Raw genomic sequence first — 25,097 nt, 5'->3', positions numbered from 1 at the left:
GAGGAATTTCACAGCTTTGTTGAATTTGTTAACACAAAAAATGAGAAAATATTACTCCTAGATTTCTATTCATCATCAGAATCATACTATATATCAGGATTCAATAACAGAAAAATATCTTTTAAACAATGCAATTTTATACTCTTTTTAAGAAGCAGAACTTGATTTCCTAAGGCCTCCAGTAGACTATATTTAAATGAGCAAAATAATATGTTTTCCCATGCAAAGCCACTTTATAATCACTTTCAATACTTGTATAATGAAAAGTATGTAACGAGTTTTCCGCAAACATCCCCTTTCAAAGTTGGGATTTCTGTTACAAGGCTGTGCATCTTATACTCCAGCACATACAGAAGTTGACTGTGACTTCCTTGTTGGTCATTACTCCCCATTTTGTGTGTCAAGAGTGCACTCAAGAAGAGAGGAAGAAGTTCAGAAGTCAGAGTTGAATAACATCCTATTATGATTGGGGGAGGAGAGAATAAAAGAGTGACTTGCTTACCTAAGACCCACTTCATGATGAGCATTTCTGTCCAGGAGAATTGTGTGGTTTTCACTCTGAAGATCTGTTTCGGGTAGTCTGTGAAGGTTTCGTTGGGCAGGATTTTAATGCCTTCGAAGCGGTCTGATGCGTTCACAACTAACAATCCCAAGAAGATTGTGAAAGAGACTGCATGGGCTACAAATTTCATGAAAGGACTCCTCAGGGTTCGTCCTAGCTGGAATCAAAATATGTACAAGACGTGTTAAACTGGCAGCTCTAGGTGGGTGCAGGTCTCTCTTGAAAACACTTTTGCCAACAGTTGAACCAGAAAATCCTCCATCTTAGACAGAAGCTGCTAACTGAACCCAGACAACATTTTATCTAGCATTTTTATGTGAGATGCTGCTTGACCAAATCTATTTTCTACTGACTTCACTTTTTCCTATTTAGAAGACTTAGTGGGAGTAATAAGAGAAAAGAGCAGAACACACTGATATATCATCATGTTTTAATCTGACTGCACAGCTACGCCCAACCACATAGATATGAGTTCTATGCCCTTTGGATCTGGAAGAAAAACAATCTGTCTCAATAGAGTTCAGAATTTTAAAAAATACACTTTGGATATGCTCTGTTGTTCTTTTGTCCCTTTTCTTGAGTTTTATTGCTTAGATGATTTGTTTTCGATGTGTCTTATATGTCGGTAAATTTATTTAAAGCTATACGTTTTCCCACTTTAGCTGTGTTCCCTTAAATTTTGACATGTAGCATTTTCATTGATATTTAGTTATAAGTATTTTATAATTTGCCATTTGATTTCATTTTTAACTCAGAGGTTATTTAGTTTCCAGACATATAGGACTTTTTCTCTTGCTTTTAAAAATTTTCATTTTCTTGCCACCTGTGGACAGATCATAGACCTTGTGATGCTGCTCTAAGACTCACTGAGATTTCTGGGTGGCCTGGGACGTAATTAACTTGTGCAATTGTTCCACGTGAGCCTGACATGATCCAAAAGATGCCCTGTTAGGGAGCAAGTACTGGGCGTATCTTCCCTATCCCTGGCATGCCATCCAAAGGTCATTTAGATCTTTAAGGTCTAAATTGGAGGCTGCACAGTGAATCTTTGCTGACCTCCTCTTAGTGAGCTTACTTGGGTCTCTTCCAGGTCACTTCCGTCACCCTCACCTAAGCATCCAGGTATACTAATAAGACAAGAACAAAGAGAGAAATTTCTTCTGAAGCCCAGTTCCTTCTCCAGGGCAGATGTTCAATTATAGCCAGTGAGTGGTTAATTGAGTTCACATTCTGCCTGGTTCAGGAGTCCTAGAGTGAAATGTCACCCAGGAGCTAGAGTATTGGTTCAGTAGAAGATCAGTTACAGGGGTTTCTCCAGGTAAGGTTTCCCTAGTTATGACTATGCTCAACATAACATTTATAAATCAGATGGCCTGATAATGTTCTTTTAATATACCTCAGCATGGTAATCGTCCACTTTAATTGTGCTAGTTATTAGTGTAACATGATTTATTATGGTTCTAATACCATAGAACCCATCTATTGAAATTAACAAAAGATGGTTTTTATCTTTGTTAAAAAACCACATCTCAAGCCTGGACATTGGGATTCCCTACTTGTGCTAGAAAAAGCTTATTTGGATTCACCTGCACTGTCAAATTGTCACATAGCGCTACAATAACTTCAGAGATGGAAAAAGATATTTGCCTCAGAACCACGAGGCCCACAAACATCTTACAAATGACATTTCTTTTTAATGTTTAACTTTGTTGTTTACAAAATAGGGACTGTAGATTATTTTTGGCCATAAGTAGATGTGCTAAATTCAGAATGCAGAGATTAAATATAAGGACAAATAAAATATATCACATAAATTCAATAAAAACTGAATTAAACCATGTCTCATTTTGATTTGTATGATGTCAAATAGCTAGTTTGATTTTTTCAGCGTTTTAGCTGACTGTGTTGGCATCTTGGAGCCCCATTTTTCAACTAGGATGCTAGGACTCTTTGGTATACCCAGGAGACATCCTTAAATAGTCATCACATTGTTTCTCGTCACTTGTGTCCTAGCTGGGGTAATGGTGAGAGGCAGGGAAGATGGAGAATGAGTGTAGAGTGGGGAATAGGTTGTGGGGAGAGGGAAGGTTGAGGAGATGGCAAGAGATCCCAGATCCTGTGTGTCCCAGCAGGGTCCCAGAAATGTTAGAAAAAGATGGGGAACACAGAGACAGACACAGCTCTTAAGGGACTGAAGGCCAGATTTCCCCAATCCTTTATCAGTGGGCTCTATGGAGCGTCTTCTGGTGACTACCTGGGTGAGGATACAGGATACCTCTCCATCTTCTTGCCCAGATGAGGCACCTGATTGTAGGAATCTGCACACAACTGTGCCCAAGCTAGCCTTGAGATTCCCAGAAGAGCTGGATTGATTTAATGTTCTCTTCATTACCTCCTTCAAGTTGTTATCTTCTGGCAGAAGATGCGTTTGTAAAAACTATATCTACTGCAAACCATAAGAAAAAGCCCTGATACAGCCTTGTGGTGATTTGGAAGGTTACCTTGGGTTCAGTCCCACTTGATCTAGGCCATAGGGGGAAAAAGTGAGGTTACGAATTGATGCTCCTTTCCTATTTTTCTTCTGGGCTTGAATGCATCTTTTTAACTGGTAAAACTTTGATAAAGGTTAGATTAGATCAGATCATTTCAGTGGTCTCCTTTCTTTTTCTTTTTTTGTGACATTCCCTATTTTTCTCAGAAAGGTAATTTTTGAAGCAAATTACACTTGGGGAAAACTTCCTCTTTCACAGGGCCACCAGGTGAGCTGAAAGAAAGGAAAGTCAACCAGTATATACCAGCAGGTCTTAGCTGGGGAATCATTAAAGCTGGGTCAGGTAACAGTGTTAGGCCTAAAAAGAGATGGTAGCGCTTCAGGAAATGTGGACCTTGGCCTGCTCTGCCTGGAGTGCAGAACTGGTGAGTCTGAAATGTTGGCTAGAGCAGCTCTGTCATTATTTGGACCTTATGAGCTGAGAACATACCAGGAAATCCAAGCTAGTATCAGCTCAGTCTCTGGTTCATCCCACACTCCCTGGGTACTCTTCTTTTACACTGGAAAATACGTATATGAATGTGAGAGCAACTGAATGGCACTCCTGAATTAGCTCCAAATGAACTGCATTCATGAGAGCACAGGGGTGGGCACCTGCTTTTACTGGTTGGCACACCTCTGTGTTCCATGCCACCAGGCTCTTAGCCCTAACCGCAGGTGTAAGCACCTAACTGGGACCTGGTAGCCACGTACCCACAAGGTAGGCCATGACTGCAGTAGAGCACGCAGAGAACATTTGCAGCATCTCTCCCTAGTGTATCACCAGAGTCCCCCATAGCAAATGCCACCCTCACTTGTCACCAGGTGCCGATGGCCTCAAGCAAGGGCTCAGTGTAAAAGCTGGAGAGCTGAATGGAGGCAACTTTGGATCAAGCATACTAAAAAAGAAACATGTACATCCTTGTGGTTGGAGTGGTTCTCAAATTTTAGAGAAAGACTGGTTAAATTAGTGGAAGATTCCTCAGAATGCTCCCTCCAAAATTCTTATTCAAAATATCTAACCTAGGGTTCAGGAATCTTCCTTTCTTGGGGGTGAGGAGAATGTTCACTAGGTGTCTCTGATCAGGGTGTCCTCACATTACCGTATGAATCCACCCTTTGTCCTGGGGCTGAAGAGGTGCTGAGTAATAGTGGGAGTTCAAAAGTAGGACTTCTAAGGAAAGAAAAGGAAAGAGTAGAGTTTGTCATGTAGTGGTTTGACTCTCCCATTCTAGAAAAGTCTGGCTAACTCTAAAGATCTGAGTCAAGTCTATTCCAAAGTCAGTTAGTCAGCACTAAGATGTCTACATTCAGCATCGAAGGTTGCAGTGCTGCTGATGTAACTGGGTGGGGTTGGAGGGGAAGGCTGGTGTGCATGTGTGCGTGCGTGTGTGTGTGTGTGTGTGTGCGCGCACACACATGTACAGTGGTTAAGGGCAGGTCTGTGGAGCCAGAGACCCTAGGTTTAAATCACAGCTCTATAGTTTTTGGTAAGTTACTTAATCCCTTTGTGTCTCAGTTTTTTTACCTGTAAAATGGGAATAAAATAGTACTGCACAGGGTTGACATAGGAACAAATTATTTAATACGTGCAAAGCAGAACAGTGCCTTGCACATAGGAAGTACAAGGTATGTGGCACTGGAGCACCTCAGGCAGTTTTCTTAAGGAGAAACTTAAACTCGACTGACCTGAAAAGCTTATATGCAAGGGTTCACAGAGGGACACCTACACAGAGTGCTTATGTATTTACGTCACAAGCCCTTTTGGAGTACTATCTCAGTGCAAGATGATGCTGGGCACTGGAGGTGATGGAAATGAAACAAACTAGAAGAGTTGGTCCTTCCCTTCCAAGTTGCTGATTTTCTAGTGGGGAGAGACACAGCTAAACACTGTGGTAGGAAACAGATGGAGAGATTGGGAGAGAATGTTGCAGGGCTCATTCACTTTCATACTGACCTAAGTATGAAAGTGACCAGCCTTCTGGCACTCTTAAGTCCTATCCCAGCAGGGTGACAGGGGTTACACTCTCTTTTTGGATTTGAGGGCAGAAGTTTCGCAGCAAAAGAGCGAAAAATGCTCTATTTCCTGGCACCGTGCTCTATTTCCCCTCCTTGACAATTCTTCAAAAATTGCACTGTGATTTTCTTTAGTGTAGCTCTATGGTAGAGACAAGTGAGGTGGACACAGAGGCCTTTGGAGCACTGTCTTCTCCAGGTTTGCTCTGGACCACATGGTTTGAGAACCCTTGTTTCAAACCATTTCAGCTTTGGCAAAGCAGGGATCTTCAAAAGCTGCAGAGTCCCTCGCACCTTACTCGTTAGATGTTTTTGTTTGGGATGGGGCTGAGGGGGTTGGGGGTAAAGACTAACACTCTGATATTTCTGCAGGCACGAGTGATGTGGCAGTAAGGACTGATGGATTGCACACTGCAAAGACATCAGGTAGGAGTCTAAAGTTCTTTACAGCTCTCCCTGCCTGAGTCCCGGGACTAATTTATAAGGATAATTGAACAGCAAAGGTTAACAGGTAATGGAGGAACTCAGCTACCCCCTCACACTTTTATACTTAGAATGTGTGTGGTTTCTCAACACTTTCATGATGCTGACTTCTACCCCAGTCCACCTGCTATAGAGACACTGTGTGAGCCCTGGAGGGTGACAGTTACTCTTTCGGCTCCCAGATTTTAATAGGCAAACAACCTAAATTATGAATCAGAATGGAAGAGCAAAGGATAGAAAACAGCCTAATCAGTTATAAAGGCCCTTCGGCATTGGAGCCCTTGTTGAGAGGATAAAGAACTCTCTAGGAAAAGATTACCAGAGACCATCCATGCAGATGAGAACTCACCGGCTTCCCAGTGGGCTGCCTGACCTCACCCATGTTGATGATTACAATGAGAAATGACAGAAAAAAAATCACCGTTCTCTTGAGGGAATTATGTTAAATGAAATAAGCCAGATAGAGAAGGACAATCTCTGTATGACTCCACTCATATGAGGAATTTAAACATGTGGACAAAGAGAACAGATTAGTGGCTACCAGGGGAAAGGGGGGTGGGGGATGGGCACAAAGGGTGAAGGGGTGCACCTACAACACGACTGACAAATAATCATCTACAACTGAAATTTCACAAGATTGTAAACTCTCATAAACTCCATAAAAATTAACTTAAAAAAAATCTCTGTTTTCTTTACTGACCCTGACAAACCTGTCCCATACTCCAGACCTGCAGTTATCACCATGTGTACGCATCTGTGACTTGGTTGCTTCTTCAGTCACCATATTAGTAGCTGAACTTCTGTTGACACCCTTGACCTTATAATCTCCTTATTTAACTGTCTTTGTTGGGGACCCTCAGAAACTTGGTAAAAATAGAATTGACAGCCTTAGGGATTCAATAGGAGAGAAATGATGAGGTCATTTTGACAGGCTAATCAAGGAATTTTAGTGTCCCTAATAGTCTCTAAATTAGGACAGCAGCTATCAGGAAGTAAATGCACCATTATGTTTGAAACAGAAGTACCAACGTGTGCTGGACATTGATGGACATTAGCTGGTTGATGAGGTTTAGCAGGGACATTTTATGAATACACTTATAAAAGAATATCAAGGTCTGATTTCTTCAGGGGAGGTATAGTAAGGTCATTAGAACGTGGAAGTCCTGGGATGACACTGGCTGTTTCATGGAATTACTAGACAGATATAAAGGCGTCTTCCTTGGGAGGAGGGATACTACACACTCACAGACTTCTCCACTGTGCCCTCCTCTTGGGGGACATTGTTTTCTGGGCCTCAGGAGCCTTTAGAGAGGGCTGGTTTCTTCACATGGAAGATGTGACCCCTCCGTAATCCCCAGTAATACAATATCTCTGCCAAACTTGAAAAGATTTCTTTCTAAATGGTGAAAGGAAAGACTAAAAATATCTTGACTATTTTATCTGTCCTTTGGCTGCCTTAGAACAAGTTTGACAAGCTCTTTAATAAGGAAATTTTTCCTTGGAATGAGCGCTTGCCACCAAAAATTATCTCATGCCACACACTAAGACTTGTCACTCAGCTGTGGACTCACCCTCCACTGCACTGAGTTCAGACTTGGAGCCCAGAAAGGGCACGGAAACTCCAAGTGGCTTAATAACCAGCTAATGTTTATCTTGAGTGCCCTGTCTTATTAGTCTTACTGGAAGCTCCACGAGCACCAAATGCCAATCAGATATATATCTGAACAGAGGAGAGGAAGCCCCAGCTTTGGGGCCAAACTTTTTTGTAATCATTTCTTCTAGAATGTTCCAGACGACTGCTGTAGATCTGACCCCCTATGTTCCAAGGTGGCATCAGCCTCCTGGATTTACTGGGCCCCCAAGAAATTCCAAAATTCCCTCCCTCTCCCACACATTCTTTCTTTCTTTCTTTCTTTTTTTTGCATCACATCTGTATGATATTGGCAAGATTCTTCTTCTCAGATGTACTGAAAAATCTAAAAGATTGTCAGCAACTGGCATATCATCTCTTTCTGAATATTTCCTTGGCCAGGCAGAGGCAAACCAATTTGCTGGTGTTGGTTAGTCCCGGTTTCCTGGAAGCTGTCACATTTAGTTTTATAGAAAAAGTGAGGATTGGCAGTGTTTTCTCAATCAAGTGGCTGTTACTTGAATGACTGAATGTCCTAGAATTAGTTTGGGGCTCAGAGAGTGTAGGGGCAAGTGTCCCTATCCATGTAGGTTCTGGGTAAAGGCAATGATCTAACTTGCAGCAGAGACTAGATAATTCCAGTATGAAAACATGTGCCTAAAACCAATGACCGGCTCTAATCCAGCCTTAAATCTGGTTAGTTTTCTTTTTCCCACTCACTGTGCTCTTTCAGCTCATAATGAAGGACAGAAGAAATTTCCTTCACCTCCATCTGTAACATTTGGGGAATTCTGATTTAGAAATCCATGTCATGGTAGACTGCCATGGAAACAAACTCCTTGATAGATATAGGATTGAACAGCACAGTTATTCAGTATGAGGACTTTTGTTTTAAATACCATTCTAAAGAAGAAAGAGTTGGAGTCCTGTCCTCTCTCTCTGACACCCTCTTACTCTAAGGCAGTCAGTTCATTGCCTGCCTGGTTAGGTGGCCTCTTCAGCAGCCCTAAAGTCTTGAGCCCATCATCCCAGCATGAGTTCCCTCTTAGTGCAGTTGACAAGAGGTTCCACTCACTCAGGACACATTTGTTGACTGCATTGGCTGATCAAATTCCCTCTGGAACTAATCTCCCTGTAGTCATAGTTCTTCTTCTGATGTTGATTACCTAAGCTTAATTCCTTTTTTAATATATTACTATGTAAATACAGCTTTGGAACCTTTAATGATTGCCTTAACTCATGAAACATATTTCAAAATTTCGGTATGGTTTGTTTTTATAGGCACTAACTCTTGCCTGAAGCTGGAGTGACTGCTGGTACTTTCTGTGACTTTGGATCAGATGGCTGGGCTGTAGGGATAGTGGAGCAGGAAGCTTGGCCCCTGTAGGCTCCACTCCTTCTGTTACCAGTGGGCACCAGACACTCCCCCTCCCCTGTGAGAAAAGAGCCCAGCTCTGCACCTTTCGAGTTCTCCTTCTCTTTCATTTATCTTTTCCTTCTTGTGACCTAATTAGCTGCCCATGTGAGCCAGAACCCGATCAAGGAAGCCAGTGAAACTGGGACGATGCTGCGATGGGTCTGCAATGCCCCAGCATGAGCTGTGTTTGACTCTCAGCCTACTAGTTGTTTCTCTTCTTTTTTTTTTTTAAAGATTTTATTTTTTTCCTTTTTCTCCCCAAAGCCCCTAGGTACATTGTTGTATATTCTTAGTTGTGAGTCCTTCTACTTGTGGCATGTGGGACGCCACCTCAGTGTGGCTCGATGAGTGGTGCCATGTCTGTGCCCAGGATTCGAACCGACGAAACCCTGGGCCGCCTGTAGCAGAGCACGTGAACTTAACCACTCAGCCACGGGGCTGGCCCCTTAAATAGAAAGGAACTTTCTTATTTTTATTTTTATTTTTTTTGAGGAAGATTAGCCCTGAGCTAACATCCGCTGCCAATCCTCCTTTTTTTTGCTGAGGAAGGCTGGCCCTGAGCTAACATCCATGCCCATCTTCCTCTACTTTATATGTGGGACACCTACCACAGCATGGCTTGCCAAGCGGTGTCATGTCTGCACCCAGGATCCGAACTGGTGAACCCCAGGCCACCGAAGTGGAACGTGCGTACTTAACCGCTGCACCACTGGGCTGCCCCTATTTCTCTTTTCTGAACCTACTTCATAAAGCATATGCATCACAATGTAATCAAGAGAGTGAAATGAGATATTCTATGAAAAGGGCTTAGCAAAAGAAACCCTACTCAATAAATGTTGGCTATTCCTATTACCATTATTATGATGATTATTCCTATGAGTTTGGAGGACATATTTAGGACACTGCATAATCAGAAGAGGAAAAGTGCCTTTGTTCCCTCTCTATTCTGTTATTGATCAGATTATGCCTCACATATTTTAAATTTCCCATTTTATCACTCATCTCTCTTTTTAAAAAATGATTTTAAAAAAGCAGGTCTGTGTAGTTTTCTACTTTTGCTAGGTATCCCAGGCCTATTTAAATGTGGGAAGCGATCAGCTGCTGATTTGAGCAAATGGACTTCAGATCATGCTAAGAAGAGACAAGAAAGAACTGCAAACGACATGCACCTTCAGCAGTCTGTACCTTGCTGCACGGAGCAATCCAATAGGCTATGGCGAGAAAAGGGAGGCCTAGGGAGACTCCAAAGACAGCCAGGAATTTCACAGCGATAGACTGTTGACGTAAGCCTGACAGGTTTTCATACCACATGGTAAGCAATTGCTGCTGACAGTTAGGATGAGCAACGAACTGTAAAAACAAAACAAAAACAAAAACAAAATGCAAACAGGAAAATGGCATTGGTAGCATTTGAACAGTAAACGGCCTCTGAGTAGCTCGGGGCTGAAATGTTTCACCTGTTGGGTGGCCGGGTGTTGGAGCTGGAAAAGATGGGTCAGGTACCTGCTGGCCCTTCTGACTCTGGGATGCTGGGGGTATTTGTGCTAAGATCAGAGTCCTCACAGGACTGGCCACATCAGTACTTTGCAAACTGAGGGCCCAGAGAAGTCTCAGGACAGAAAACGAGAGCCAGCTTCTGGGTAAATGCTTGTCTCCACTCCAAGGGGACTTATCTCTGGGCAGAGCTCATTTGGGAGGCAACACGGAAGAATGGATGGAGCATGAATGGGGTTTTAGAGTACCAAATGGGTTTGAATTTTGCTCTACCGTTTACTAGCCAGGTGACCTGGGGCCTATTACTTAACCTCTCTGAGCTTCAATATTCTCATTTGTAAAACAGAGCCTGTAATGTTGTCTTGTAGAATTAAATGAGATATTATAGAAAGGTTTCCCTCTTTTTGCATGTTGTCTAAGAAAAGTGCTTACAGTGTTTCCAGAGGACATGTTAAAACTCCTCAGTGTTTCCCCACTGAATTTCAGTGGCGTTTGGCTTGGATCCATGGAGCTTTTTGTGACATGCTGTAGCATTGACACACTGTATTCGTCATGCAGTAGCTTCTCACCACCACCCCCCTCTCTTGGAACTGCCCTCCGCTAATGCCCAGGTTACAAGATGGACCTCTTGTGGCCATTTTGTATTGTGTGACCTCACCCCTCTGGATATAGCTTATTGGACTAGGGGTGGAACCCTGACTTAAAGTGGGCCTATCGCATTTTCTCGCCTTGGCATTTGAGGCTGTGATTGAGAGAGGCAGTTTGTTTATTTACTGGGGAGTTAACATGTAACCTTGGGAGATGTGGACAACCATCTTCTATTATGTGGACTAAGCAGCAAAACAAGCCAGTTACAAAGAGAGAAGGAAGAATGAAGATGTGTAGGAAGAGGCTCAGCTACTGTCAGAGCGTCTCTGGGGCCCAGCCTGACTCTGCCCGCGTGGTCCATGAGACACTCCTATATTCATATACCACAGTTGCCTTTTTCTGCTTGATCCAGCAAGGTGGCTTGACTTGCTGCAACCAGACAGCCTTTTCCTGCGAATATTTGGTGCTACTTGGCCATTTGTTTAGTTGATTCTGAGTCCTGGCTTGTGAAAACTGGTAATGGGACAATAAGTAAAATTTATGCCGATAAAGTTTACATTTGAGAAAATTATACTCATTTGCTTATATCCCCCCTGTGACAGGAAGAAGCCATCGTTTGCTTTTCGCAGCACTGCTCTTTGGCCTTACTCAAGATAGCCATGTGCCATAGGAGCTGGGACCCATGGACTAGAGCAGATAGACTGGGCATTCTATAAAGGGACTGACTTTTCATCTGATTACCCGGAGCTTAATGTGCCAATTTTCATCCTGTTTGCCTCATTGGGTATTAAGGGGACATGTGCAACAACTCCGAGGAAATGCAAGACATTCCCTTTTCATTATAAGACAATATAAATAGAACTGTTTTTAAAAATTCTCAGTGCAGATGGCAATATGTTCCTGTTTCCAGTTTCTGGGAGCTCAAGGCAGCAGCCAAGTAATCTGGCGAGGACACTATCGAAGGTTTATTTGGCCCTGCTGCAACCCCTGATAATACTTATTACTCAAACATTAGTTGCAAGGGAAGCTTTTTTGTAGCATTATTGGATTTATAGCTTCCATTGTGGTCTTTCTCTCCAAGAACAGGAGCAACGGATTCTCCTCAGACTAGGTAGGAACCTGCAGGTCCACGGCGATATGCTTTCCTCTGCCCCTTCTGCCTCACAGCAAAGTGGAGCAAACAACAGAAAACCCTGCAAATATTTTAGTAATTCTTAGTGCCTCATCACAACACAGGTCTCAGAGAGGGTGGGAGTGCCAAGCAGTCAGTTTTTGTTCTTTTTTTTGGTGAGGAAGATTTGCTCTGAGTTAACATCCATTGCCAACCTTCCTCTTTTTTTTTTTTTTTTTTTTTGCTGAGAAAGATTAGCCCTGAACCAACATCTGTGCTAATCTCCCTCCACTTTGCATGTGGTATGCCTCCACAGCATGGCCGATGAGTAGAGTAAGTCCACACCCGGGATCCGAACCTGCAAACCTGGGCCACCACAATGGAATGTGTGGAATTTTAACCACTGGGCCATGGGGCCGGCCCCTTAGTTTTCTTTTTAAACAGCCAGCATTCTCTAGGTGCTGAAATGGCCCTGCTCTGGGGAAACTCATAGTTTGATTAGAAGGTGAGACATATGCTCATGAAATGGCAGAAGACCACTTGGCTCACCCGATGGCTGCCTGCACTGTAGCTGCTCTGGAAGGACTCCAGTCCTAATCCCCTCCATTGGCCTCTTTGTATCCTGAGAGAGCCCAACCGTGCTTCGTCTGCTGCCTCCTGCAGACAAGTCAGCACAACAGATTGGGCAGCAGAGCTGGAGGGAAGAAATTCTGAGAGAGAACACAGGGAGAACCATTCCCACTTGCCCTTGCCAGCCTCAGAGGAAGACAGCGCTCCTGACTAAAACACAGGAGGCTTTCCTGAGACTCGCCCCTTCTCTGGTTAGACCTTTGCTAATTTCCACAGCTGCATTTCTTCCTCCATAGTAAAGCAACCCAGCTCCAAATATGCTATTTATTTGTAGGTAGACTTTATAATGCTCCCAGAAAGCTGACAGCAGCTGATAGCTGAAGCCCGAATTGTTTATATGTGGGCACTTTTCTGTATTTGTGGCAGATCTTCGAGGACAACTTCATGACATATAGTTCAGGGTGTATCAAAGGATTTTTTCTGCTGTGCTTTTGAAGCACAGAGAAATATCATCCCTGACTCAAGGAAGATGAGAGTGACATGAGGCATGCCATTAGGACACAAAGAACACCCTAACCAAAAGGGCACTCAGTTAGGGAACGAGGGCAGGAAGAACTCCTGGGGGCCGAGGGGCAGAGGGAGGATTTTTAAAAGCAGGGTCAGCAAAAAGCCCACAGCTAGGATAGAATGGGAACTCAGAAAATCTGTGTTGTCTTGGGCTTGCTTTCTTTGGCATCTAGCTGGATGGATGACAGAACCAAGAGCTTTGCCCAGGCCATTCCCCCCTGAACCATTCTAGGCTGAGAGCATGGTACGCTTGTATGGAAGTTCTTCAAGGGAAGAACTGATGTGACACCTCAGTTTTCCTGGGGACATGATTCACACTCTTCATAGCAGGGAGTTTGTAGTGGCCTGGAGCTGAGACTCTGTTAAGGTGGGCCTACATGGAGTTGAGCAGCCTCTTAAGAGAAAAATAAATCAAACCACATCCATGACTGGGATGGACTGTCCAGAGAACTGGTGGTGGTGGTGGGGGGCTTGTTAGGAGAAGTTAAATTGCAGAGAAAGATAGGAAGGAGCTCTGAGACAGAATTCCCTGTAATGAGAAAGGAGACTGGTAGGGTGAACAGACTGGAAAACAGGACCTGAGAGTCAGGAGGGACCAGAATTCATGTGGCTGCCTGTTCTTAAATTTATCCCAAGCCAGTTATCCTGGTGGCACATTTGACCAGCCTTTATGGTTAATATAACAACATTTGTACCCAAAGCTGGTTTTCTGTTAATATCCTACCCAAACTTCTTGTTCCTCCCAGCCCCTAGTGACATAGAATATAACACGCCATATAGGAATTCTTGGGCATATTGTCTAAATCTTGGCTGTTACTTTGCTTTTAATTGATCTGTGGGCTACTATTTTTCTTTTATAGCCCAAAGGGAAACCATCCCCTTTACTCTTTTCCCTGCTTTGTATTCATGCACAAGGAAATAGCTGATGTTTTAAGAATAGATAGTTGTTGAAGAGCTATAAACATTCCTTAACTAACTATTGAGTATTTTAGGGGCTATTTCATGGGATGTTAATCCCTTGGGCCGGATACTCACATTACAGCAGGGTCTAAGACTTTCCTGATGGGGGGTGGTTAAGTGCGTGGACTGGTGCAAGGCTGCCTGGGTTCAAGTCCTGGCCTGCCACATGCTGGCCATATGCTCTTAGGTCATTGACTCTTTCCATGCTTAGCTTCCTTCTTCTGTAGAATGAGGCTAATAATGAGGACTGAGTGAGTTAGTATTTGTAAAGTGCTTAGAACAGTACCTGGCAAATAGTAGGCACTATGTTAGTTATTGATAAATAAAAATAAGCCCATGACTCTCCTTTCCTTTCCTATCTTTTCTGTCCCTCTTCCTCTTGTTTCTCGCTTCCTCCCTTCCACTTCCTACAGCTCTACTTCACCCTCCTGTCTTTATTCTGACCTCCACGTTGTTTCAGCAGTTTCTTGAAGCGTTAGTGCCTTTGGAAAGGTCCCCGTAGCCTAACCAGGTGGGTTAGGCCACTCCCTCCCTATCCAGTCCCTCCGTCCTCAGCCTTCACAAAGGTGCAGTTTGATTTATCCAGGCAATTACTTCAAAATGGGCTGGTGTCTGCTGGGACAGTGAGGGTCACCGTCAGGTCTGTTTAGCTACACACCAGTACTCGCCCTTCTACTGATTATGGAGCCCTCTGTCAATGAGGAGCAGTGTGGGTACTGTACCTGCAGAAAGCACCTCTCCTCCCTCCTTAGGCCCCTCCCTCTTCCACCTTAAAAGCTGTCGGGTCCTGCGTTTTGCCCTTTCTGGGGGAAGGGAAGAGGGCTGTGTTTGAGCTCAGAGGCTTTGAGCTGGCTGTGTGATTTCCATATCCCTTAAGCACAGGTTTTCCTCTCTGACACTAGGCCTCACTTACAGAATGATGAGATGCGGCAATGCGTGATTTGATAAGCTGAAGAATAACTTAGCTGGGGGAGAATTATGAAATCCAGTGCTTATAGAGAAAATGGCTTTGTTTACTGCATAAACCATTGAAGGCCCAACTGGTGTCCGATGTGACTGTGGTCAAGATTTTCCACTTAGTTGATCGCCAGCGTTTCCTTACAGAATCTTATTTTTCCCCCCTGGAAACTGTCTACACAGGCAAAGGGAGACAGACACTGTACTAGTCATCAAGTGGCTTTTCTTAGTGTGGACCGTCAATCTGAATTAGAATAATTCTGAGTGCCATTTCCTGTTTGAAGCATCTCATAGGACTGGGTTCAGTGGTGCTGATGTTCCTCCCTCCCATTCATCTTGGCAAAGCTCTCAAGTCTTTGAAGTTGAGGAGGGAAGAAGAGAAATGAAAATATCAGCCATTTACTAGTTTAGTTTGTTGATTTGTTCATTCGTTTGCTCATTCATTTGTTTGTTCATTCAATAAACTTTTCCTCAGTGGCCCCTCTCACCAGGCACTGTGCTCAGCACTGGAAATACAGAGAGAAGTTGCAGTCCTTGTCCACATGGAGCTGTCAGCTCTGTGACCCTGGAAGTGGAATGGGCTTAGTAGTAGGAGCCTGCCAGTTCTAGAGTAGGCCCATTCATTCAGGATGGTGAATGAACCAACACCGTATGCTCATCCTACCAGTGGGTGCCTTTTGTGTGCCTTCTCCTCGGTCCCTTCTCCTTGTGAGACCTGCTACTGAGAGCCCCTCATCCTTGGTCCAGCTGGTTGGTTTGCCCCTGTTATGACTTAACCTTCAAACTGCTCTTTTCTGTGCTAGCAGTTAGCAGAGTGGTTCCACGCACAGGCTCTGAGGTTCAAATCCCAGATCTGCCATTTCCTTGCTGTGTGACCCTGGGCAAGCCATTTCACCACTGCCAGCTTGGTGAGCCACATGAGAGGAAGACGTGTGTTGGGTGCTCAGCACATGGCCTGGTGCTTGGTATTTACGGCGGCCATTGGCATTACTGCTGCTGTTCCTGCCAGCACTTCTACTCCCTCCCCAGGGCCGTTTGAATAGTTTTCTTAGCTCTTCCCTTTGCTGAGTTTATGCCGTCAGCAGAGAGTGTTGAGTGGCCATGGTGTTTTTAGGGTTAACCATTCCTGAAGAACTCAGTATGCTTGATGACAATAAAAAAAAGTAGAAATTGCCATCGTTTTATTAAGTTTTGAATCAATGGAGCATTCTGGTATGGGACCAACATTGTCACCACGCTCATTGAACCTATTTATTTAGCCATGCAGCTCCCAAGGGGCCACCACAAGAGGATAATCCATGACACTTCTGGGTGGATGGTGGTGGGGAGTGGGAAGAAAAAGGTGTGGGGCTTAGAGCTTTGGGTGGGAAGCCCCCCAAATCATACCTTTTTAAAGGAGCCTATAAGCATGGGCACTAGACAAAGTAAAAAGTTTTAAAGTCACAGCTTGAGTGTTTCTTCTATTAATTATTGAGGATTTACCATATAAAGGAACTTTACTTATGTTATCTGTAATCTTCACAATAACCCTCCAAAAAGTGATGTATTATCTATACCCTCACATACAAATGAGGATGCATTATCATCCTCACCTTGTAGTTGAGGAAACTGAGGCTGGATCAGCTCAAGTTGCTCATAGTCCCACGCATAGGGAGTGCTACAATCAGAGTTCCAACTTGGGTCTGTCTGATTCCAAAGCCTGAGGTCTGTCCATTCCATTAATTCCCTCTGGAATTCTGTTGATTTGGTTGGCTTGGTCTTTGACCCTCCTGGTCTTAGTTCTTTGTCATAAATAAAACAATAAGAAGCCAACGTATTCTGAGCCCTCATATGGATCAGACCCTGTGCTGAGCACATTATGAACATTTTCTCATTTAATCCTCATTGCACAATGAGGTGGGAACTATTATGCCCATTATAAAGCTGATGGTACTGTGACTGTTCAGCTCTGAGTCCAGAGTGGACATTCTTAACCACTTCCTTGTATTGCCTCTCCCAACTGAAGTTTGCGGCATCTCTTGCAGGTCAGGTCACTGTCTCATTCTGACTGCCAAGCAGGAGGGCATCTCTGTGAGCCTGCAGATTTCAGGTGTGCCACAGAGAGGCTTGCATGGTTTCCAGCCAGACTTCTGGGTGTCTCCTTTCACTCTGTGGTGTGGGCTGTGTCCTCTTGGGGAGGACAGTTCTCTGACTTCCTTATCCAGAGCAGTAGAAGTTATGAGCTAATCCCACACCTGCTTCATTTGCACTATTGGGATTGATGGAATGATGGAGGTATAGATGGAGGGGATTTTAATTGGGAAGAAAGGATGCTAGTGAAAAGGAATAAATGAAAGGAAGGAAGAAGAAGAGAAGAACAGAGCAAAAGAAAGGAGAGTAGGAGATGGAATTGAAAACCTGACTTCCAGCTGCTGTTCCAGCTTGACTCCTACTCTTTTCCTTCCCATTGCTAGTCTCTGGCCAAACTCCAACAAAGCTGTTCTCAGAGAGCCTTCCCCAGCCTTGAGCATCTCTGAACCTCTGCTCAAGGTATCTCTGCTACCTGGAATGCTTTCCTTCTCATCTCCACATATCCAAGTTTTGTCCAGCTCAATAAAACTCTCTCTTCCTTGAAAGCTTATTCTGCCCACGCAGGTGAGAATCTCTTTCTCCCCTCATGTAATTCTTGGTCTCTCCCTTTTGTCATAGTTATATGCCTGTATGATCCTTTACCAGAGAGAAAACTCCTCCTTGGGGGCTCCTTAATATAATGCTCAACGAGCAAGTACTCAGGCAATGCTGTTTGAGTGAGTAAATGGTGCTGCTAGAAGTTATCTGTGTTCAGGTGCCCAGACCTGATGCCGTCTACAGGACCAGAATGGCCTTCCGTACTCATTGTCCCTGTGGGATGGCAGCTTCCTAGCACTTCTGGCCATGGTGCCACATCTGGAAGAGGCACAGGAGTACAAGAGGATGAAAGTTTTGCTTGCTCTCCAGGAAACATGATGAGCAGATAAATGATTGAATTCTTGTCTTCAGTGAATTTATTTTCACTGTATAAATGTGCCAAGAGATTATAAAACAATGATAACAACAACTTTCTTCATTCCCAAAGGCAGTTGAGCTAGGAATTTAAAGGTCTTACCAGGGAAAAACTCATACCATCTTCTGCAGGGGGTGCCCAAGAACTGAGCCAAGGAGGGGGACAGGGACTGGAGCTCAGCTCAAGGGGATTTTTGGTTCTTCGTTTCATATGCATTGCCTCAGCACACTGCCTCCCTCTCCTCACCTTTTTGCAGCACCACCTTCAAAATTCTCCATTTTCTGACCACGTAGGTGTCTTTCAGATATCTCCTTCATTGCTGGGAGATTTCATTTGGATGCCTGTACAAATGTCTCTCACTCTATTCCAGCTTCCCCTATCTCCTCTTCCACCTGTGCACCCGCAGGACCAACCAGCCCTGGCATGCTTCTTAGTTATTTCCACAGCTGAGGGTCCTGCCAGGCAGCTGCCCACTGAGCCATTCTGGACGTCTTCTGGGCAGCAAGAGGAGATGGGCACATCTGAAGACTCCTCAGTTGAGTAGCTTGCTCCATTGTTCTCAAAGACAGCTCTCTATTTCTCTTTCCCAGGAACAGCAGGACATGTCACAGTCTCTCTCACCTCAAATTAGGCAAACCTCCAGTTTTCCAGACCAACAGGCATTACTTACAAAAATGCCCCAGATTGGTGGGTTGCTCTCAGGACTGTACATGTGACTCAGCAAAGAAAGAATGACCAGAGAAAGAATGTGTTTCTGATGAAGACAGTTATTCATGAACCAGCCCATGCTTCAGTCTCTGGGGTGCAGGGACCCAAACAAATGGTGCTGGGCTTCTCCCAGAGCTGTGGGTGAGTCATTTCCTGAGTGCGCATGCAACACCGGGGGGCCTTGGCTGGCCCTCCTGGAGGCGAGTGCCAAGTGTGTGATTTTCCAGTGCTCACCAGGAGTCCTCCCACAGCACTGAGCCCAGAGGGTGCTGATGAAGTGACTCTGTTTCTAGTCTGGTTACGTTGTCATGGCCAGAGTCCTACTGTGGGCTCAGAGTGAGCATCTTCCTGGCTCCAGAGGACTGCCTCTGCTCTTTCACAGTGTCACAAAGACACCACTCTCCATACCTGGGCACTGACTCTCTTCACCCCACTTAGGGCTATGTCCTAGCCTGAAGCCAAAGGAGAAATGGAAATAGCTTCTAGAAAACCTTCTTGGATTATCTTCAACAACTCACCTTCCTGAACCTTCCTGTCTGGCCAGGCTGCTCACATACTGTTCCCAAAGATGGCCTATGTAGCTCTCCTGCCTATGTTCAAGGAAGGTCCATCCTGCTCCTCTCTGGTTCGATTCCTAATCAGCCTTTGGGATCCACTTTTCTCTCTGCCTTCAAGTCCTTCCAAGTCCTTCAGCCCCCTGAGATAGCTTGGACTCCTCTGGGTCTTGTTCTGTGGCCCACTCACTTGGGAGTCATGGCTCATGGGTCAAGCTGTGAATAGCTGTACTATTGTATTGACATCTGATATATTCTGCTATTTTGTGTGTGTTTCTGTGTGAGGAAGATTAGCCCTGAGCTAACATCTGTACCAATCTTCCTCCACTTTGTATGTGGGTTGCTGCCCCAGCATGGCTGATGAGTGGTGTAGGTCTGCACCCAGGATCCAAACTGGTGAACCCGGGCCACTGAGGTGGAGCATGCTGAAACCTCAACTACTACGCCACTAGGCTGGCCCCTCTTCTGCTGTTTTTAAGCTCTTTGAGGGAATCAGCTGCCTTTGTGTCCCCAAGAGTGTGTAGCCTTATGTTTTGCATATAATAGGTGCTCAGTAAGCATTTATTGAGGGATAAATTGCATACTCTTCCAAAGCCTCTAAGATTGCTCCATGATTTTCTCTGTGATTCATCATCCCAGAATAATTTCCAAATACAACAAATCCTCTGTTACTCAAGGTTTGATGAACATTTACCTCTTTCCACATCTTTACTAAGGGCAGACAGGGAGAGTGATGGAAACTAAACTAGGCTCTTGTCTTCTTGTGCAGGAGAAGATTGAAATGTAAGGCTAAAATAGAGTTTGAGGATTATCTTTTGGATTGGATGAAGACTGCTTAATTTCTATGTATTCTATTACCACTGCAAACTGACATCAATCTAGAAAATATTTATACGGTAGTAATTATTATTATAGTAAAGAGTAGCTAATGTTTATTAAGCATTTATTCTGTGTCAGGCTCTGTACTTAACAGTTACTATATTATTTACCCATCACATCAATTCCTTGAGATAGGTATTGTTATAATCCCGTTTTAAATAGGGAATCATGAGATGCAGAGAAATTAAGTAACTTGGCTATAATCACAAAGGTGATTATGACAGGGTCTGGACTTGAAGCTGGGCCAGTCTGGCTTCAAAGACAGTGTTTTGAACTGTTATCCTATATTCCCACAATGTAGATTTTATATCAGGCAGACAGCCAAAGCATGAGGGACCACGGTGATTTCTCCAAGCCACGGAAACTAGGGGACCTCATGGTTCAAGATGCTGTTAGGATTCTCATCTCTGTACTTCTACCTGTGGGCCAGCTGAGTCCCAGTGGAGATAAAAATCAATACTACACAAGGGGCTGGGCTCAAAGCCGGTTTCCTCGACAACTCCATCTTCCTAAAAGGAGTGAGTCATCACGCTGAAGATGAAATCCTGGGCTCTCTCCCGCATGCAGACAAGAGTAGCAGCACCGGATTCAGCAACAGCTCAACTGCCTGGTCACCACTTTGCCGGGAACCAGGTTAATGTGAGGCCCTCAAGCCCAGATTTACAGCCTTGAAAAGTACAGACTCCAGTCAGAAAACTGCTTTCCTGAAGGACCTAACTAGTATCTTGGGTTCTTGCCAAATCCATCCTGACACTGACATCTTAATAGGAAGAGCTATAGTTTCAGATCATTCTCAGAGCCTACGGTCTGGATAATGTCTCTAAGTTGGATCTGTAACTCTGCAGACCTTCCATGGTGGCTGTGTTGTCCCCTGAGTGCAAAGATTCATGGGGTCATAGAACATGCACAGACTGCGGGGTCAGCCCGCCTAGCTGCCAGTCTTGGCTCTACCACTGACTAATGAGGGACAGAGTAGTTTATTCTCAGGCCTCAATTTCTCCATCTATAAAATGATCATAATCATGACTAACTCAAAGGAGGTTTCCAGGTTGAGAAAGTACAGTTCCAATTTTTGGTTTATGGTAAAATTTTTAAGTGCCAAAATGCTGTTTTGTTAATTGGTATAATATTTTATTTCTGTAATAAAAGTCAGAAACATAAATCATTTATATCTTTAGCCCCATCCAAAGAGTTATATCACACATTAAAATTTTTAATCAAATGCTCACTTACACTGTATTTGTCTAAAATTTTCGTGGTTGTTAAGTAGAGAAAGAAATTTGATTATCAATAAAAGCAAAGTTTTTCTCGCAGGAATAATTCTTACTCTAGTTCAGAGACTTTATCAGTAAGGAGAAGGTGCGTCCAAAGGCATTGACCTTGATATAGAGAATCTGCATCTATGTTTAATTAAACAAAAGAAAGATAGACTGGGAATGCTTTCTGGAAATATAAAACACAGCTTTCATCCAATACAAAAACCATAATTGTAGGTAGATGGAGCTGACGATAGAGTAGATGGGCTGGGGGGTCATACATTTTTCAAGAAGATTTTCTCGAATTATCGAATGAAATATTAGGTCAGTTGCAGATGAGGGAATTGGAACTATTTGGAGTTTACATATAACATTCTCCTTATGATTCCAAATTTTCCAAGTTTTTCTTGCAGAGAAATAGGCATATAGCTCAGCAGTGATGTATTTGATAACTTTACTTTTAAAAATCACACTTGACATTTTACTTTTATGTAATTATTTTAAAATAACACTTTAAAATTAATTTCATCTCCTCTGAACTTATAATGCTGATGTATGTGTAACATATGTTTTGCCTCTGTTTTTTTCTTGATGTTTTGATTTGTATATGAAGTTTTATATTTAAAACATACTCAAGATTTAGTCACTTTTTTAATTTAAGTTTTTGAATCCTCAGTACTTACAAAATGTTACTATTACCAGTATTTTGATAATATGTGACATAAATGCTGAAATAATGGCATAGCCATTGATTCAAGAGTTAGAAGTAGTGTGCATGTGACCCGAATCTTCCAAATTTGACAGCTGATGAGTACAGACCTAGCCCCTTGGTAGACATGCATCCATCCATCCATCTGCCAGACAGATAGTAAATGCCGATTGATACTGTGCACCAAGCACCTTCAGGCATGGCGGACACATCATTGAGCAAGACTGTCAAGGCCTCTGCCTTTGGGAAGCTTGTTAATTCCCAAATCTTGACAGTTTGGAGCCCTTTCAGGCTAATGGCAGGGTTTTTTTTCATGACAGCCTCCTCCTCTGTATCTCTACTTGATTCAAATACCCTACACAAGTCATTTCACCTGTCACTAATGTTCTCTGAAATATGCCCAGGCATCTGGTCCAGTGCACAGGCACAGCTGCTGCTGTGCCTCTGTAGCCCTGCTCTGGCTGCCCCACTCTCCACTCCCTGATCTGCTGTTCTACTTGCATTGAAGCCTCCGGGGCTGGTCTGTTCTTCTATGGAGGGCACGTAGCCCTCTGCCCTCTGCTGTGCTCTGAGGGGCTGACTTTCTCCTGCAGTTCTGCTGCTGCGCTGGTGGGCTCCCATGTGGTAGTGGGTGCTGAGTTCCTCAGGACTTTGAATGCCTCCTTGGAGTGTGGGGTGTCTACTTTCTTGGCAAAGATGGCAACTTGCTCTCCACTATGCCTTTCTCCAGATCTCCATCTATTTACCACAGAAATGACTGCATATTCTCATGCTCATCTTTTTTAGAGGGCAGTCCCCCAACTGACAGTCACTGGAAGTGATGCTCAGGGTGAAGTAATACCTTCCATTCTTCCACAATTTTTCCTTCTCTGGATTCAAGCCTGCCTAATTCTGCTTCTGATGATCCCAAGTAGAGGATTACTTGTCTTATTTCATTTTACCTCCATTTGACTGCATGAGTTAGCCTTCCAAAAGCTGGATGGAGAGAGCCGTTAAATCCTGAGCCCGTCCTCCCAGCTCCCTATGAACAGCTCTTCTTGGCTTGTGGGGAGGTTGGAGAGGATCCACCTTATGCTGCGCTCACAACCCCTGCTCATCCCCTGCGCTCAGGCCTTGGCCAGACTTCTCATGTCTGAGAATTTTTCTCTCAGACTTTCCTTAAAAATTAACCTTATTTCCTGCTCTTCCACCTCCCAGCACCAACCTAACCAACAAAGTTAAACCCAGTGTAGACAGTGTTCAAGTTCTTTGTCACATGGTTCTGGGCCCTAAGCAAACAATAGGGTGTATCTGATGAACACCTGCCTCGCCAACAACCACCATAATTCCTCAAATCTAGAGCACACTGAGAACTTTTAAAGGGTGTCTCCTAACTCCGTACATCACACTGCTCATTTCTACTCTCTGGTGCTTTAAAGGACATTGTTACTTAGACAAAAAGCCTGACATGTACCTTAGCCAGATACTTAGTAAATCTTGGTTTCTTTTCTCTTGCTGGTGTCTGTGCCTGCTCTGTCACCCAAGGTTTCCTGCCTGGACATCCTCAGTTCTTCCTTTCACTTCACTGGGAAATGTGGAGATTCATAACACCCCAAACGCTGTGAAACATGTAGCGTTTATTTCTGGTGAAGGCACATTCTAGTCATGAAGGTGCCTGCTGGCTCCCTGTTCTTAGATGTCAGATGAGGGGTATGAATATTCAGCAACCAATGCAAAGGTCCCCTCGACACAAGCGTTTAGTATTTGGAGAGACAGTAGTCCCCTTTTGTCATTCAACCCCAATCCATGATATATATAGAAAATTTCTTGATGGGTTAATTTTGGTCATACTTTGAATGCTGGTTTTTATCAACCTATGGCAAATAAAATCTCTCTTCCTCTCAGCATGTTAATATTCTTCAGAAATAGAAACTGAGTCCCATGAGTTATTAATGTATTTAAGGTTATATCTACATATACATTAATTTATATCTATTGATCTATCTAACCAGCCATCCATCCATCCATTACTGAGCCAGACACCAGGAACACAAAGTCTGAAAATAATGTCCTGGCTCTCATGGGAGTCAGGGAGACAGACAGACAACAGGCAAATTCAACTTAGCTCAATCAGTGCTATACCAGGGGTTATCCAGGATGCCATGAAAGAGCAGAGAAGAGGCACCCCCAGCCCAAGAGGGAATGTGGAAGCACAGTGGGGAAAGGGTTCCTGGAGGAAGGGTTCTTGAGCTGAGCCATGAAGACTCTAACCAGGCCACCAAGTGAGTCGAGAAGGTCATGCTGAGGAGAAGGAGCTGCAAAGAGTCTGGGATCAAGAGTCAGATAGATCTTGGTTTAGATCTTGACTCTGCTTCTGAGATGAATCTTTTCATCTGTAAAGTGGGGACTACAGTATTGATGGTGCATTGAATGACTGCATTCAAGGTACTTGGTGAAAGGCACAGATTAACTACTTAATTAATTATTGCTATTATTGTTAATGATGCCTCGGAGCCTGGTGTGTCAGGAGAGGTGCAGGTAGCTCAGGGTGGATGGACCACCGAGCAGTGATGGGAGATGGGAGCCCCTCAAAGGGCTTGCATCATGCTAAGATGGAGGCTAAACATGCCTTGGAAAAGCAGGGTGCCTTGGGTGGTAGGGGGAGTTATAATAGACTTTTATTTTTAGATATGTGGGCCAGATACCCATAGTGTAGATTGTATGTGCGCACACACTTGTCTCCATTTCCATCCCCGCTGTCCTCCCATTTACCAAAGAGCAGAACAACATTTAAATTACATCATCAGACAGTCTCAAAAGGCTCCAGTGGCACCTGAATCATGGAACCTACCCAGTAGACAATGGTAATTTATTGCCGCGTCCAGGATTCTGTTTGCAACCTCTTTAAATGTTAATGATCAATAATGTAATTATGATGGGGAAAGTTCCTGGGCCAGTTGTGGGTTTAATTTAATTTACAAAGCCATCTGGAGCTATGAAGAATTCTTTTTACATTTTTTCCAGACCAAATTTGGATAGCTTCTGGCCACTATAATGTCAAACATATAGCAAAGACACTACTCCCAAGCTCTGAGAATCCAGAAA

The 25,097-nt window shown here is 43.8% G+C and overlaps 1 protein-coding gene and 1 long non-coding RNA gene across 3 annotated transcripts in view; one reads left to right on the top strand and one right to left on the bottom strand.

The window, feature by feature from the left end:
- The window catches only part of TRPC7 (transient receptor potential cation channel subfamily C member 7), a 132,270-nt gene that overhangs the window by 47,096 nt on the left and 60,077 nt on the right, over window positions 1-25,097 (bottom strand). Inside the window, exons 4-5 of one of the 2 annotated variants that reach the window (XM_008525412.2) lie at window positions 9,824-9,988; window positions 503-719 (exon numbers count right to left, since the gene is read on the bottom strand). In XM_008525412.2, coding sequence (XP_008523634.2) covers window positions 503-719; window positions 9,824-9,988 — 382 coding nt within the window. The remainder of the gene's footprint in view (window positions 1-502; window positions 720-9,823; window positions 9,989-25,097) is intronic. The other variant, XM_070570943.1, reaches the window with a different exon arrangement.
- LOC103554378 (uncharacterized) overlaps window positions 5,436-25,097 on the top strand; it is a 241,058-nt gene continuing 221,396 nt past the window's right edge. Inside the window, exon 1 of the long non-coding RNA XR_011525566.1 lies at window positions 5,436-5,534. This is a non-coding gene — a long non-coding RNA (uncharacterized lncRNA). The remainder of the gene's footprint in view (window positions 5,535-25,097) is intronic.

Source organism: Equus przewalskii, chromosome 13 (assembly GCF_037783145.1).
Source record: "Equus przewalskii isolate Varuska chromosome 13, EquPr2, whole genome shotgun sequence".
Classification (NCBI taxonomy): domain Eukaryota; kingdom Metazoa; phylum Chordata; class Mammalia; order Perissodactyla; family Equidae; genus Equus; species Equus przewalskii.
Note: the sequence above shows the minus strand (reverse complement) of the source record. Positions and strands in the feature narration are given on the sequence as shown.